Here is a 16,198-nt window from a genome sequence, read left to right as displayed (position 1 = left end):
ATACACTGTGTTTTTATTTAATCCACAATTGAACTTATTTTTTACTCTGTCTGGTGCTACACTGAGAATGTTCAAATGTTATTCATCCAACAAGGACAGAAATATATTTTCTTTAATGCTGCTTTTTGTTTTGTTTTTTAAAGACGTGAATAATGAAAAGCATCATGATCAGAAAACAACTAAGGACATCTGAGGAAAAGAAATACACTTTAGGACCAACATTTATGGAAATGTATAAATGTTATTTAAACCTAGAATTACAGTGTGGATGAGCTTTCTGTGTCTGAACTGATACATATTAACTGTTGTGAAAAGTGTCTGTTTGTGTGAAGAAAATGGTTCAAGATGTAGAAGAAAAAAATGTTTTCTCTGATACAACAGATTACAGAATGAAAATTCCACAATAAATGAAAGTTTTATATTTACAGCTGATGGGAAGCTTCATTTCCTGGATAACTCATCGGTTTAAGTTCAGTGGTGAGAAAGAAAGAAAGAAAGAAAGAAAGAAAGATTGAATGAATGAAAATTTCGGTATAAGAGGTTGAGAAAAGGTCATCATATATTATATTATAGACATTATGTTCAATACCATGAAGTATGCCGAAAGCATCACAGTATAGTAAGTATAGAAAGAAGTCATAAAGTCCTACTATAGTATGTTGAACACAGAAACGTTCAAATATAAGTCGTAGTGTATAAGGTAAAGTTATAAAGTCTGTATGTTGTGTTGAAAACAAATCAGTATGACAAAAATGGTCAGAAAAACATCATAGTACAGTTTATCATATGTAATTTAAGGAAGTCAAGTCTTAAGAATAGTACAGTGGCGTGCACAGACATTTTGGGGGGCAGGTGCTGAGTGAAAAATAAGGGCACTTTATGCGGCATGTAGAACTGACAGCTGCCTTATTATAGCAGTGTGAGATTTAAAAAATAAATAAACATTACAGGCACATGTTGAACGTTATATGCTATTGTTTTATTTCCCACAGAGCTGCTCCCCTGGGCTGCCTGCTGTAGCTCCCTTTCTTTTTCCCTTCTTATCCTCTCCTTTCTAGGCATTATGCTGCAATTGGTAAATAAAAAGAGACCAACAATATGAATAAGACTGTTTGGTTATATTTCAACAAGGCACAGGGCTACTTTTTCTGCAGGCAATTGGGTATTGCCTGTTTGTCATTTAGCAAATACATTACTGCAAGTGTTAATTATGTAGGCCTAGCCTAATGTAAACCTACACAATAGCCTACTAAATATTCATCTTAAGTAAGTATACAGATAGATTCACATGCTGTAGGATACCAATGACAAACTCTACTGGTGGTCATCATCATGTCATATCTATTACTGATTTTGGGTAGCATCTAGCTTGTGAGCAGCCGATAATTTATGCCCAGCTGTGTGGCGTTGAGACCGGCTACTTCACAACAGAGACAAATAAATGCAAGTTGCAGCTTGGCAACTGAGGCGCGTTCACACTGCTTTTATTTTGAAAATTGACCGGATTGTCTCGTGTTTCTTTGTGTGAAAAAAACGAACTTTCAAAAGGGCACTTGCTTGGTCCAGAGGGCAAGGGCAGGTGCTTTAGCACCACCTAGTGTCTACCTGTGCACGCCACTGGAATAGTATATAGTACATCGAAAAAAGTCATAGTATGTTGACAAATTATTTTAAAAAATCATAGTATTGTATTTTGAAAAATAAAAGGTTATAGTCGAAAAATGTATAAAAAGTCAGAGGAAAGTATGTTGAAAGAAATTCATAAAAATGTCATAGTATAGTATGTTGAAAAAGTCATAGGATAGTATGTACATTTTTTAAAATAAAAAGCCGTAATATAGTACGTCGTAAAAAAAATAGTATAACATGTATGTATAAAATGTAAGACAGTATAACATGTTGAAAAGAGTCCTGCTCAGCGGCTGCAACAAAATGAGAGACCACACAAGCTCCATCCATCCATCGTCTACCGCTTATCCTGTATTCAGGGTCACGGGGGGGCTGGAGCCGATCCCTGCTGTCATTGGGTGAAGGCAGGGTACACCCTGGACAGGTAACCAGTCTATCACAGGGCCGACATGTAGAGACAGACAACCATTCACTCTCACATTCACACCTACGGGCAATTTAGAGTCACCAATGAACCTATCCCCATTCTGCATGTCTTTTGGACTGTGGGAGGAAGCCGGAGAACCCGGAGAGAACCCACGCTTACACGGGGAGAACATGCTAACTCCACACAGAAGGAACCCGGGGCCGACCCGGGAATCAAACCCAGGACCCTCTTGCTGTGAGGCGAGAGTGCTACCCACTACACCACCGTGCAGCCCACCACACAAGTTAAAAGTCATAAATAGACATTTATTACTCATTAAACCAAAAGAACCAATCAAATGTGGAAGGTCGGTAATCACTAATGTGTTCATGTGTGGATGTGTGAAGCGTCTAAACCAATTAAATGAAACAAAGGGGGCGAGAAGGGAGCGAGGTCCATGCTCCTGATGAGGTTTTATACCTGGAGCCACAATCAGGCTCAGGGACGCGGTCAAATAGTCTTTTTTCCTTCGGAAGGTTCCTAACGGAAGAAATTACCCGGATATAAATAAGTGTCAGCCATGATAAGAGCTGTTAGTTAATTGTCTTAATGCAAAGGAAAGGTGCTTCAATGCTTCCTTCAAGTACATTGTGTTCACCTATCAAACGTCCATGTTCAAATGATACCCCAAGGTGTGTGTAGGAAGTTTTATAGGTCTGTTTTATAGGAGCGCACACACACTTACACCTTAAATGAGACCTCAGGAGACTTCAATTCCATTTAATCAGAATGATAAATCATTTTGATGCCTCAGATCAGGATCACAATCATCTCAGCACAGAAGACTGTTTTCTTCTGGTTTACAAGATGATTCTTTGTTTCATCACAGAAAACTGTTAATTCAGAGACTGAATGCAATGTGAAAAACTATCACCGCATACTTTTCTTTATGTTCATAATCTCACAATGTCTAATAACTAAACCATTTTATTCAGTTTTGTAATTTCATTTTAGCATGCATTACATACGTCATCCTATAATTACTAATCTCATCTGTTAAATGTCACATATTTTGTGCCTGCAAACCCAATTTATTTAGTTATGCTTAGAAACTCGTATTTAAAAAATAATTTTATTTAAAAAAAAATCTCATTTCGACATTTATAGTCAAAATGTGTAGTAAATAATATTCAATGTTGGATTAGAAAAAAGAATGTAATGTGTAATTTTTTTTACCTAATTTCAAAGTCACACATTTCATAATACAATGTTAAATTATATAGAACTGAGATTTTGTATCACGTAAAAATATTACTTATGAAGTCACATTTTTTCCATTCATCTTTATTTGTTGTTCAGTTTTTTCCTCTGTTAAAATGGGCTTCTATAGAAGACTGGAGCTGAGCTAGCTGAGCTGACAGACAGATGAGGAGGCGGGACTTTCTTCGTCTAGAAGCTTTATTGATAATTGTTTACATCTCACAATGCATTCCACAAACACGGCTCCCAGCTGGAAGCTTTTAATCGTCACAATTGAAGTATGAAGTTTATCATTCACAAATATACTTGCATAACAAAGAAATGCTCAAAGGTTTCCCATAGTCACATCAAGCTGCAACTTCATTAAGATATTGGCTCCACAGACAGTATGGTTATTTTCATATTTTTTCTTTGAATCCCATTTCATGTTTTTTTTTTTTTTCTTTTTAAATATTTTATTGGATGTGGATGAATGTAAACGAGTTTCTTCCAGAGATTTTCATTACTAGACAGCTGCAAATGACATGGAAATAACGACTTATGTAATTAATGTGTATTCGTCTGGCAAAGGTTTTCTAGATGTTCCTAGCTAGAGTTACTCAGAAGCGATGATGTTTTTAATGGTAGTACAAGCCCCCACCCCCCCGCCCCACCCCCAAAACGTTCACAATTTCGTCACATCGAGGCGAAATCAAGCAGTAGGTTACCGAGGAAACGAGCTCGAAGCTTGAGGGACACGATGTATTAGTTAAACAGTAAAATCACAAAATACTTCTAACTCAGTAATCGTTCCAAAAAAAGAGAGAAAAGAATACACAAATGAGGTGCTGTTGTCTTCTAGCTCTCTCAAAAACAGCAGACGAAGGAGGAAAAAAAATAAATAAAAAAATCTCTCCCCTCGGCTCAAAAAATGACAGAATTAAACCTCCCACAGTGTAGAGTGGAGAGAGGGAGGGTTAACTCAAGATTGAAACGTGCTGCTGTGAGCGTCAGTATCTCACAGAAACAAACATTTAAACCTTGATCCAAAAAAAAGGTGTATCATCTAGCCGACCTCGGTGTCTTGACCCTCAGCTGAACTCAGCAGAAAACACACAAAAAAGGAATTCTGAACTGGAAAAAAGTGTTTTATTATTTTGACAAATAAAATTGGAAGGGCTGCGCCCACGCCAGACCCCTCCTCTCCTCCTCGAGGCTTCCTTGATGCCCTCTCCCCTCCCTCCCCCACCATCACACTCCCCCCTCCCCTCCAACCATCTTGCCCCTCAGGCCCTCCTGAATACAAACTCCCGACCTGTCGTTACTTCACTCTGCTTTGCGTTTCATCCCGGGCACCTTGGCCTGGATCCTGCAGAACAAAAACAAACACTTCTGGTAAAAGTCATCTGAATTGATTCAAAGACAGAAATGAAATAAATACATTTTAAACTTATAATTTATCATAATATAATGATCAGCAAATATAGTAATACAGGATAATTAAATCAATAGAAATGTATTTCGATGATTTATAATAGCTATAAAAAGTCTGTCTATGAAACAAAAAAAAATCAATAATGAAATATTCAACTTTGACTTCTGAAATTATTCATTTTGTCATTATTAACATTTAAATTATTTTCTTGGGCGTCCATACGCGGATCAAACTGTACACATACAGTTTTCCCTTTAGTTTATTCTTTCAGTTTAAAACCAGTTGCTTCTTTAGCGCCACCTTCTGGTCATTTGGTCTCTGCAGCTTCAGTTGGTCTCCCAACTCTGATCTCCTAGTGGCTCACTAAAGTCAAATAAAGCTTGGGACAAAGCTGACAACTAATTTAATTATATTACAAATGTAAAATTATTATTATTATGGTCGTTTTTGTAAGGGTAAGTCCAGTCTGAAACATTCAGGTTAGAAAAGGAGAGGAGGCGGCACTACTTACTTTCCAACGACGTCTTTGACCTGGTTGTTGACCAGACCCACGTAGTGGTCAATCTGAGCCTGAAAACACACAAACCAGCATCAATAAGTACAAGTTTGACAGAAAAGCCACGCCCTGTGACTTCTCTTACATTAATACTGGTGGATGCAATGAATATGAAGAGTTTCACTTCTTTTAGAAGAAGATTAGAGGAGGAATGTCTCTCTGGTGGAACAACTCCGACACCAACCAGAGACTGAAGCTTTTACTAAATATTCTCTACTTTAATCTTAACAATGTGCTGTTTATTAACTTATGACACATATTTATGTGTAAAGTAACTAAAGCTGTGAAATCATAGAGTTGGGGTGCAAAGTAGCATAAAATGGGAGTGCTCATTTACAATTACCACACAGCTTTACAGTACTTGAGTAAATGTACCACATAGCTGTCAGACAAGCAGCAGAAAAGTGAGTTTGATTGGAAAGAATTTAGATTTTAAAGAAAGTGCTGCACTATTGTTAAAAACAAACAAACAAAAAAACATACCTGGTGTTTCTCATAGACGATCGGGCAGCTGAACATTGCGATCAGAGCTGAAACAGAAGAAGAAGAAATGATGTGACCAGTTTTATCACATGCTGCTTCTCGTTCAAAATAGATCTAACAGACGTTGAATCTTTCATGGAGCAACTAAAACCCGGATTAGTTTCAAGTTACGGTCTGTACTTCGTGATATTTTATATAATTCTTTAGCCATCGGTTTGATTTCACCACCAGAAGGAGCCAAAGTAGGAAATGCTATTAACACACATCACTTAATGTTTCCTATTAACACCAGACTTGTTCCTCACCCAGGATAAGAATAGTGAGCCCGTTGAACAAGGAGCCGACGTAGGTCAGGATCCACATCAGGCCAGCAAACTGTAACGGGGAAAATAAAAATAAATCACTGATATTAAAAAAAAGTTAGCAAAATCACAAACATGAGTATCTAAAAAAATAATAATAATAATTAGAAAAGAAAACTTGATATTTAAAGTACCAAACAATGGAATTGGAGATCTGCAGATCAAAAAATAATTAATTCCTACTTCTTTGTGCTTTTAGGGATCAATGGTAACTGCAGCATTTAGTAAGAAACTCAGTGCTTTTACCGTACAATATTAAATCCCAGTGGACAAACGCAACCAAGTACATTTACTCAACTGCTGTACTTACAAGGAACAGTATATTAAGTCCTTACAATGCACTCCACCGTTACCAGCTGCAACATTAAGTAATGAACACATTCATGCAAAATGTTTTATACTTTCACTTAGGATTTATAATAAAGGGCTTTTACTTGTATCAGGGTACTTCTACCCTGTAGTCTTAGTACTTTTACTGAAGTAAAATATGACACTCAAAGTGCAAATCTAAAAATTAAGTCTGTATATATCTGTTGGAGGCGTGTTTCTCTTTATAAAAGCCAAGTGACACTGAACAGAAATATCTCAGCAGCCATGTTGCTTTTCATAATGTGTTATTACAAAAATAAAATGATTGATAGGACTGTTCAAAGGGGTCAATCCCCGTTTATTACAACTTGTGTTTCATTTTCCATAAATGTCCCTTTCAGTTATATTGAGATGAGAGGACACAATGACATCTACACAAATTAATTAGGGCAGCAGACAATGATTTCAATTTCATCTGGTAGTTTTTAAGATATCAAAATTGTGGCAACATTTATGACTTTCAGTTCCCTGTGATACAAAAACAGAGAAAGATAATCCTCACATTTGAGAGGTTGGAAAATAGTCCTAATACTGAATAAATCATCAAAACTTGTAGGCAATTAACCGATCACTTTTTAACTTATGAATTAATTGATACATTTAAAGGTTTGTCTCGGATGTAAAAACCTTCAGCTGGTCCGTTTCTTAGAGTTAAAACAAGATCAGGAAGCAGGAAGACTCATCTTTGCTTTGTAAAACTGAGACGTAATGCCTGGAGCTGTTTCAAGATAAATGCTTACAGTGCTGTAATATAATGTGACAGTTATCTGCTTGTGTTAACGATGGACATGGAAACAACCCGGAGCATAGAGCCAACATGGCTGCCTGTGTAAAGGGGGGGGGGGGGGGGGGGATTTTTACATTTTTATGACCCGCTGGTGTGGCTGTAAACTGATAACAGGAAATTAATCAGAGACAGGACCACAAGAAGAATATCCCATAATGCATCGAGACACACAAGCTTGTAATCTGCTGAGAATTTTAAAACATTCCCGAGGCTCAAACTTGCTGCAGATTGGATTAAAAATAATCAGACGTCTTTACCCTCTAAGGGAAGTTCTTCTGCAGTGTTCTCAGATCTGTATTTGGACTGCAGGTTGGAGGGTGCAGCGAGGTGACGACAGGCCGCAGACAGCTGCAGAGCTCCGTAAGCTCCTCTGTTACCAACACTGATCTACTCACACTAACCTTGGGGTTGGCAATATGACCGATTATTTTTTGGGGTGTTTGTGGCGACGGTATTATAAGACGTTTTTTCTATTTTTTATTATTACTTATTAAAAAAGTGATACTCCACCCAAACCAATTTCACTCTTTTGGCAATGTAATGGAATATAGCTTAAGAAACCACGACCATCCATCGATATTGCACGGTTTAAACATGCAGCGGGACACTTTTAAAATGAAGCTAACTGCAGGTAAAGCTGTTTATTAACAGGTATGTCTCCCTCGCCATAGAATCTCTAGAGTTCTACTGAAACGACTTGCATCATATATTACCTCATTTTGGGTTTTGATGATGCTGGTGTACAACGCTGTTCACCACGTCTCTCCTAAATGACACGTAGGTATTAAACCAGCTAAAAACAATCCCTTGACCATCTTGGAAAAAGACTCCGAAAGTCTTTTCAGTGATTACTGGAACTTCCTGGAGGACCCAGGAGTTCCTCATGCTCATTAAACAAATGATTATGTTTTTAAAAAGGGACTGATAATAAATATTTGCAATAGCAAATGATAAATATTTAAGTAAACTGTAAGAGAACAGAATTTGGTGGGGTGGTAGAGCGGGGGCTGTATTCTTCACAATACCTCGTTATTCATAATGAAGTGTCATTTCAAGAAAACAGAATGTTTGCATAATAAATCTATCTATATATATGTAAAGTGTAGAGAAATTATCTGTAGTGGTTTATAGACACATAGTTTGTCTAATAATTAGGCTATTGTGGTTTTGGTATAGGATTCAAAGAAACTATACCACCTATACCGATTTAGTATGTCATTTAATTTCTCAATTTTTTTTGTTCTAGTTCCACCAATTCTTTTTTGCTGCTTGCATCTTTCTGGAGAACCCCTCTTCGAAACACCTTCGACTGGACTCAGCGCTCCCATTACCGCCGTGTGATTTCAGATTAGATTAGATCAGATTAGCAATTTTATTTAGATGCAATAAACAAGTTTGGAGCAAAAATATGTTGATCAATTATCACTTGTCTTTGAATTGAAACTTTTTTAATCTTTCTGGTAAATCCAGAATAGAACTCCATCTACTGCAGTACAACAGGGTGAAAACAGGCTCAGGGGCCATCCTGTAATTTCCTCCTTAAATACTCCGGTTAGGGTGAACCAGTGTCGCTCTCACCTTGATTGAATCGACCAGGTCTTCGACCAGGAACAGGCGCCTTAATTCACAGATGCTCTTGTTGAGTCTTGCCAGAGCCAAGTCGCTGTACTTGTGGACCATGTCCTCAGACAGCGCCACCTCCTGGTCCAGGAAGAGCCTGAGAGGGACAGCAGAGCAGTGGGTTAAAGATGGAACATTTCATGCAAATTGATGCAGACGCCATGATTCAAGGTGTACAAGTTCTGAATATTACTTCACATTCACCATGGTAACAGATACTCAATAAAATCACCTCTAAATGCACCTAAAGATCTTTGATCATTGATATTTCCTCCAGCTCTTTTTATGCAGCTGTCCTTCCTATCACTGAGGTTTAAAATCTGATATCAGGAGAAATCATTAACATTCACATCTTGGCATGTGAATGTTAATCTGAGCTAATTGGCTGATGTGCTGCGAGTTAGTGGGCAGACCGGAGGGTGAAATAAACACTGTAAGAAGGTTTTGAAAAAGAGCCAGGAGAGAGGATGAAGGAAAAAACACATTAAGAGTCCACTCTTTATACTCGGACTGATCGTGTAAAACAGTGAGTTTACTTTACTGAGATATGTTTGTGTTTACATGCAATGTAGTTTAAACTATCACAACACAAAAGTAAAACAATTAAGACTAGGTAATCTGGGCCAGACATGCATTATAACATCAGCAGACAGACCAGACTGCCTGCAGCTCTGGCTGATAATTAGGCTTAATCAGGTCATTGATTTTCTGTTATGTGATTGGCACAGTTTGATTCCCAATGAAGGATGATGATTTTATATCTTATGCTACCATCTTTGTATTCAATGACTAATGTTAGATGTTTGAATATCTTAAAGCATTACCAAAAAGTGCATTATGCTACATTATCGTGACCTAAGAGCTGGCCTTAAAAAAATAATACGAGTCCTTTGTCAGACAAATGCATTTTTTAAATTAAGAAAACGGTAATGATGCCCATGTACTGTATTAACTACACTACTGTTGAAAAGTTTGTCATCTCCTGCCCCAAAGAGGACTATACTCTCCAGAGTTTTAGGTTGTAAATATATTGTTTACAATTATATGTTGCTTTGTATGAAGTTTGTTCTGTACATGGAGAACAGAATGCTGCACAGTGCTTCAACCAGAGTGACAATTTAAAGGGCAGAAAGAGATCCTTTCACATAGAGATCCCACAATACTCTTTGGCCGGCTTGGATTTCCACACTGAACCCAACAACGCCGGCATAATGCTGATTGTCCCTTTTACAGACGTTGGCTCTGCGACTACCTCCGATGCCGGCTCAGCGGTGGAACAACTCCGTCCCCCATTCTGTCTCCATACGTTTCATACAGAAGAGCTGAAATGCCTAAAATGCTGGATCAGGTATTGACGTGTATGAGAGTCTATGCACTGATCAGATATCACGTTGTCGCAGTGTTTCCTGTTAATTACCTAGAGTCTGGTCGACTGCCTAAGTCTATTTTGTCTCCGACACTTTCATAATGAACCAAATATAATTTTACTCTGCATTCGTGACCAGCTCTAGTTTGTCTAAATTAAAGTTTGACATTTTTTTAGTGGGCCAAACTATTCAACTATAAATACATTTTATGTCTGAACTACATTTTTAAAGGTTTTTATTGCCGTTATAGATATTTTTGAAGGAAAGCACAAACAGCTGACTACAACATTTTCAACGGTAGTATAAATTACAGTGTGCATATTCTGAACTTTATGACCTTGAAAACTCTCTCTTTCTGGTACTCACTTGAATGGGTGCCCCTCATCTGACTTCTGGATGGCCTGCAGTATGCCTTTGTATATCCTGAAGCAGATGGTGACTGAGAGCAGAGCCAGGCCGATGTAGGAGCAGACGCTCACGATGCTGCACACCGTCAGGGAGAGGAGCAGCAGCAGGCCGGCGCCAAACACCACACCTGTGGTCTTCACATCACGCCAGTAGAGGAGATCCACCACTGCAGGAGGAAGAGTGATGTTAGAGCCAAACATCCAGAGAGACGTTACAGTTTGTGTCCTAAAGTTAAGCCTGGAGGCATTTAGCCATATTTAATAATGAGCTGCAACATGAATACTAAAAGCACCACATTTTCTAATACGTATGTATAACTCAAATTAATAATGTACTTCTGTTGTGCTGCAATTATGGGATTAAAACATGTGTATTATGGAACAACTTGCCCACAGTTTCATATTTCTTTGAATTAACCGACTTCTGATGGGTCATCCAAAGTGCAAGCAATTTTCTCTATCATTGTGCACAGCAGTGTTCAATTTAAAGTAAATTAATTTCACACCTTTTTAATATGCATGATGAGATCAAAAATCAGGAAATTGTCATGGAAGTGACTGTGAGCAACTGATTGGGAGTAAAGGTAAAAGTCGAGGTTCAATTTGTTTTCGGTTCAGACAAAACACAAGACATAACCTTAATCAGCATACAGTCTTCCTCAACTTAAAGTTAAAACTAGTAAAATGTTCTGCTTCAACTGACTCACATGGTTGGTGCATGTGATGTAGCATTTTAACTATGTCTCCTCCATTAGTGAAGGAGTCACACACTGTCATCCCTCACTGCAGCTTCTGACTCGCAAACTTCCTCTGTGCCTTCCGGACTCTTTTCACTTTTCACCCAAATGCCACAATGACAACTTCCAAGTGATGTAACGCCAGCTCCGCTGGCCATATTGGAGGTCATCTGCTGTGACTTGTACAAGCATTATTAGATTATGCTGTCCAAACTCACAAAATGTCCACCCAGCTCACTGTTGTGTTATCAAAGGCCTGATTCAGATTGCTGTGGATGAACACTGAAACGACCCCTGCCTGCTTCCTATTCATTTGCCAGGTTTGATGAAAAACAAAATGGCTACTAACAAAGGAGAGCTGTGAATGACAATTGATGGGGAGAAAAAAACTTTGGAAATGGGATCACAAGACTTCAAAGAATTACAAGTTCTGAAATGTTTTTCATGACTGCATCACTTCTAGAGGTCCGTCGATGTCCGTTTCATTTCACCAAGTGCTGTTGCACGGTTATGTCCGTGTTCACGACATGTTCACGACGTGTTCTCCCATGCACGCCACTGTCAGCTATTTCTGATAGTGAGATTGCGATTCAGAAAATGTTGTTCATCAGACTTCATGTGACAGAAACTTCCGTTTATGTGGGTAGGCCAATGAGGGGAGGCCGAGATTTGCTAACGTTAGAAAACACGTAAAAAAAAAAAAAAAAGATCCGATACTAATTTCATAAAAATCAGCGGCATGAGTTTTTAAATATGTTGTCTTTTTGACACAAGTGTTGCCGGGAGTCCTTCGCTGTATGAGGACCCAGAAGGATGGGTGGTGTTGGAGAGGTCGGACTCTCCTGGGAGACAGCTGAGCTCATGACCTGGGTCTTTCACTGAGCATGCTTATGTTTCACCAGGGGATTCCAGGCAGGTCAGTGGACAATATTAGCAGTGAAGGAGTCCTGGGTTTCCTGCAGGCTCTGACGTCGCTCACAGTCGACACATTCTGTACTTTGTGACTCAATGCATAGAGAATGTCAAACTGCATGCTGGAATCTGATAAGCAAAGCAGCAATAAAATGCTAAAGAGAGGCTACACATGAGCTGATGTACAGAGAGACAATGGCAGAGGCTCAGCACCACAGAACAACCACAATGTTTGGCAGCTGACAAATATTCTAACGGATTGAAGTTATTTCTCTCATTGTGACAGTCTAACCAAGAACAAAGAACTATGGCTGTAGGTGGTAGTTGGTTTTGTTTAAATATGTCTGACTAATTTTAAGGGTTACTGTTGTATGGATTATTGTGCAGAGTTAGTCAACAAAAGTTGTCAGTTGTTGCCATGGAAATTATTTACGTATAGTCAAGCGAGATGGAGAGTAGCCAGACACCAGTGTTAGTGTGGCCACCCATGGCAGAGGCAGCCTCCTTTTGTTGCTGAGCACTTGGGACTGGCAATGTTATGAATGTGATGCCTGACGCTTACTACCAAACTCAGCCATTTAACCGTTTTTTCCCCCCACACTAACTGGCAACTTGACTATTGACAACACAAGAGTGACGTTTATGTCGTTATACGGTTGGCTTATCTACTTGATTAAATGTTCTGACAATCACTCACCAAAGTGTGACATAACAGCCAGCACTGAAGTCAACTATAATACATTTACTGCATCATCACCATGTGTTCAATATCAGTTACTTTACATATTGATGATATATTCACATCTGTGCCTGTATAGTATAATCAGTTCCTCTGCTGCTCTCCAACCAACCTCCACAGTGTTTACCAGTCATCTTAAAAAAATACTTGATCTTGAAAAATGGATCTCAGTGCTACTACCGTTTTAGAATGACACAAACTACAGAGCTGGTACTTTCCACTGATTCCAGACCAGATCAGAGGAGTTAGAGGAAAGACTCTTGGCTGATAAATAACAGTAAAACACGGTGTCAGCTGGCTAACTGACACAATCATTAGAAACCGAAGCTTTATTTTCGGGAAGCTTCTTGCTTATCTAGCAAAGTGTGTGCATGTGGGCGTTGACAGCTAGCTAACACGTTTGCTGGCAGCTAGCTCCCCCCTCATGATCGAACTAACCGCTCGGTATGCTAACTAGATATTAGCTCCGTTAGCCACAGAGCAGCAGCTGTGCCCTGTAGCACGGAAAGAGCGACGTTGTCTGGATGTTAAGGCACTGAAAGCGAAGCCGACACGAGGTGGAAATGGGGAAGGAGGAGGGTCGGCGGTCCAAATGTGGTTCCCTGGCTACATATGGTAGCAGGCGTGCTAGCACCGCCGGAGCCTGGCTAAAAATAGACCCCGCATCACAGCTAGCTAAACCACGGCTGCTGATCTCGCCATGTTTAATCACCAGCTCCAGCCTTTAACGTGTTCCCGAGTTGTATTATTATGCTCCCTGGATGTCGTCTGGCAGCCATCCTCCCAGTCCTCATCGTGGGACAAAACGTCAAACCGCCCGGCATGACCTCCGCCGACGGCCCGATACGCCTTTTACCCTCCGCGGGGATATCCAGCAACAATCCCGGTGCTCATGCACATTCTAAACCAGCGACTTAACCGTACGCAGATGCTGCATCTAACAGATGAGAAAGAGGGTCGGTAGACAAAAGATTATGACCAGACTAACCCTGTTTGGCGTCCATCTTGAACCTTCGTTAAGCATGCAGCAACACGGCGGCTCCGCCTGGCTGAGAGGTGAGACCGAGACAGAGTGGAAGTGGGAGGGAGGGAGACATGCGCAGCTCGGCCTCTCTTTGGATGGACGCCTGATTACTGCACATTTACACTGTACATTGAGATACATTTTTAACGCTATACCGATGACAAATTCTGAATAGAGAAAATTACAAGGGTGAAATGCTCCGGTCTTCATTTGAAGAAAATTAGGCCAAAAAACTAGCGTATCATTTGCTAATTATTCTAATAAACTTGTATTTAAAAAAAACCACAGACGCCAGTTGAAATGAAATATATACAACTTCAATAAGAACTTTACAAAAACTGTGGTGCCAAATTCCAGTAATCTCCTCAACTATCTTTAACTTATTGTATAGCCTACTATTCTGGTGTACACCGTTATAGTTAGTGGCATCATATTACGCTCCTTATACTCCACTCTACTGTTACTATTCACATCACTATGTCACTTGGCTGATTTAACTTCTTTCACCGTTCTCTATGTATCTCAACCTATTTCTGTCCTTGTGCTGCTGCCACCTACAGCCCCTGGGAAATATCTCAATTTGACTGAAGAGTATTTTAGTCAAAGCACAACAGCTCACCTGAACATGCAAAATGTAAAGTTGTCCTACGTGCAAGCATAGAATTAAACATAAATGGCAAATCAAGTTTCCAACAATATATTAAATAAATACTTTACTTTAAGTTCTTAAAAGTAAAAACTGCTGCCTATAAACTCAACACAACTAACCAAACTTAAATTAAGTCTCAGTCTGACAACAGTACCATGGTCTGGTCAGACCTGTAAAAAAGTGTTTACCAACAATATCCATAGCTACTTTTACATTTGACTTCTAAAACAATATTGAACACAGACGATATTTGTGGTTATTTGATATTAAAAAAAGTTCCAAGAAAAACATCTTTCCTGTGTCTACTCAGTCCAGAAATATTTTAAAACTTATCAAAACTGACGGATTTAAATTGAATGTAGGTTTTGTAGTGAAATCTTACAGTTAACACAGTCGGGTACCAAATTCATCACAGAATCACAACTGATCGCACAAGACTTCCTCTCATGCATTTCCTTCAATATGATCCACATTCATTGTTTTGACACTGATAAGTGTAATTATCAGCAAATATGAAAGGCGGTTGAAACCGCATACAAACTTGGTGACACGATGGTCAAAGTTCCACCAAGGCAGTTGAGCAATTTATACATGTGAAAGACAGTCGGTTATCTTGAATAACCCGGCATTCCAATGAGAATTATGACAGCAGCAGCAAGATGAGGAGCTGTGTTGTATAACCCGGCTGTAAAAGGATAAACTGGCTCCAGAAAGGCCAATCAGAAAAGATACGAGTTAGGAATTCAAATTGAACCCACTGGAGAAAGAGAGAGAGAGACTGTGCATCAGTTAAAAATCCATGAAAGGAAATGCAAGTTGTCCAGGAACACCAGGTGCATGCTGGGAGAGCCACTGGCTCCAAAACAAAATGAATGACTAGGATTTAAAAATCAGGCCTAATTTTGGTTCTTTTTTTCTATGAGATTTAACTCAGTACATATTTAATAGGTTTTGTCTTTAATATCACTTTAACCTCACGGTGGAATTAATCTAAAATGTTTTGGGCTTAAATCTTACAATATTAACATCCTAGGAAGTGATCATTCAATATTAAACATATTGTAGATAATTAACATTATATTGCATGAAACTGTGCATTGACCAAAGTCTTGTGCTACAAAAAGCATAGACCACTTTTGGACGTGGAAGTGCTGCATGCTGCAGGACCTGAGGAAGAGCGAACAGTACATTAAAAAAACCTGTGGCACTAGAACAAAAGTCTCACCTGCATTAACGTTTCAAATACAGGACGCCATCTGCATAGGATAAGTTATTCAAACAAACTTGGCAGATGCAAAGCAATGATAGAGCATCCCCTTTAGAATCTAAAATTTAGATAACTAAAGAAAAATCATCAGCAGGCATATTTGCAATAAGCTAATATTTGTCATTATATCGGTGTAGCACTACAAGCATCACATTCCATAATGCTGTGTTGCAGATTTAAGATGGAGGATCACACATGTGATGCAATATA

The 16,198-nt window shown here is 39.0% G+C and overlaps 1 protein-coding gene across 1 annotated transcript in view; it reads right to left on the bottom strand.

Annotated features, from left to right (window-relative positions):
• Positions 1-3,475: 3,475 nt before the first annotated feature.
• LOC311020480 (uncharacterized protein) overlaps positions 3,476-16,198 on the bottom strand; it is a 31,762-nt gene continuing 19,039 nt past the window's right edge. Inside the window, exons 4-9 of the mRNA XM_084020525.1 lie at positions 10,620-10,827; positions 8,845-8,983; positions 6,054-6,123; positions 5,749-5,795; positions 5,221-5,279; positions 3,476-4,643 (exon numbers count right to left, since the gene is read on the bottom strand). Coding sequence (XP_083876651.1) covers positions 4,601-4,643; positions 5,221-5,279; positions 5,749-5,795; positions 6,054-6,123; positions 8,845-8,983; positions 10,620-10,827 — 566 coding nt within the window. The 3' untranslated portion in view covers positions 3,476-4,600. The remainder of the gene's footprint in view (positions 4,644-5,220; positions 5,280-5,748; positions 5,796-6,053; positions 6,124-8,844; positions 8,984-10,619; positions 10,828-16,198) is intronic.

This window comes from Eutrigla gurnardus (genome assembly GCF_963514095.1).
Source record: "Eutrigla gurnardus genome assembly, chromosome: 11".
NCBI lineage: Eukaryota > Metazoa > Chordata > Actinopteri > Perciformes > Triglidae > Eutrigla > Eutrigla gurnardus.
The sequence above is the reverse complement of the archived record's forward strand: the minus strand, read 5'-3'. Positions and strand labels throughout refer to the sequence as shown.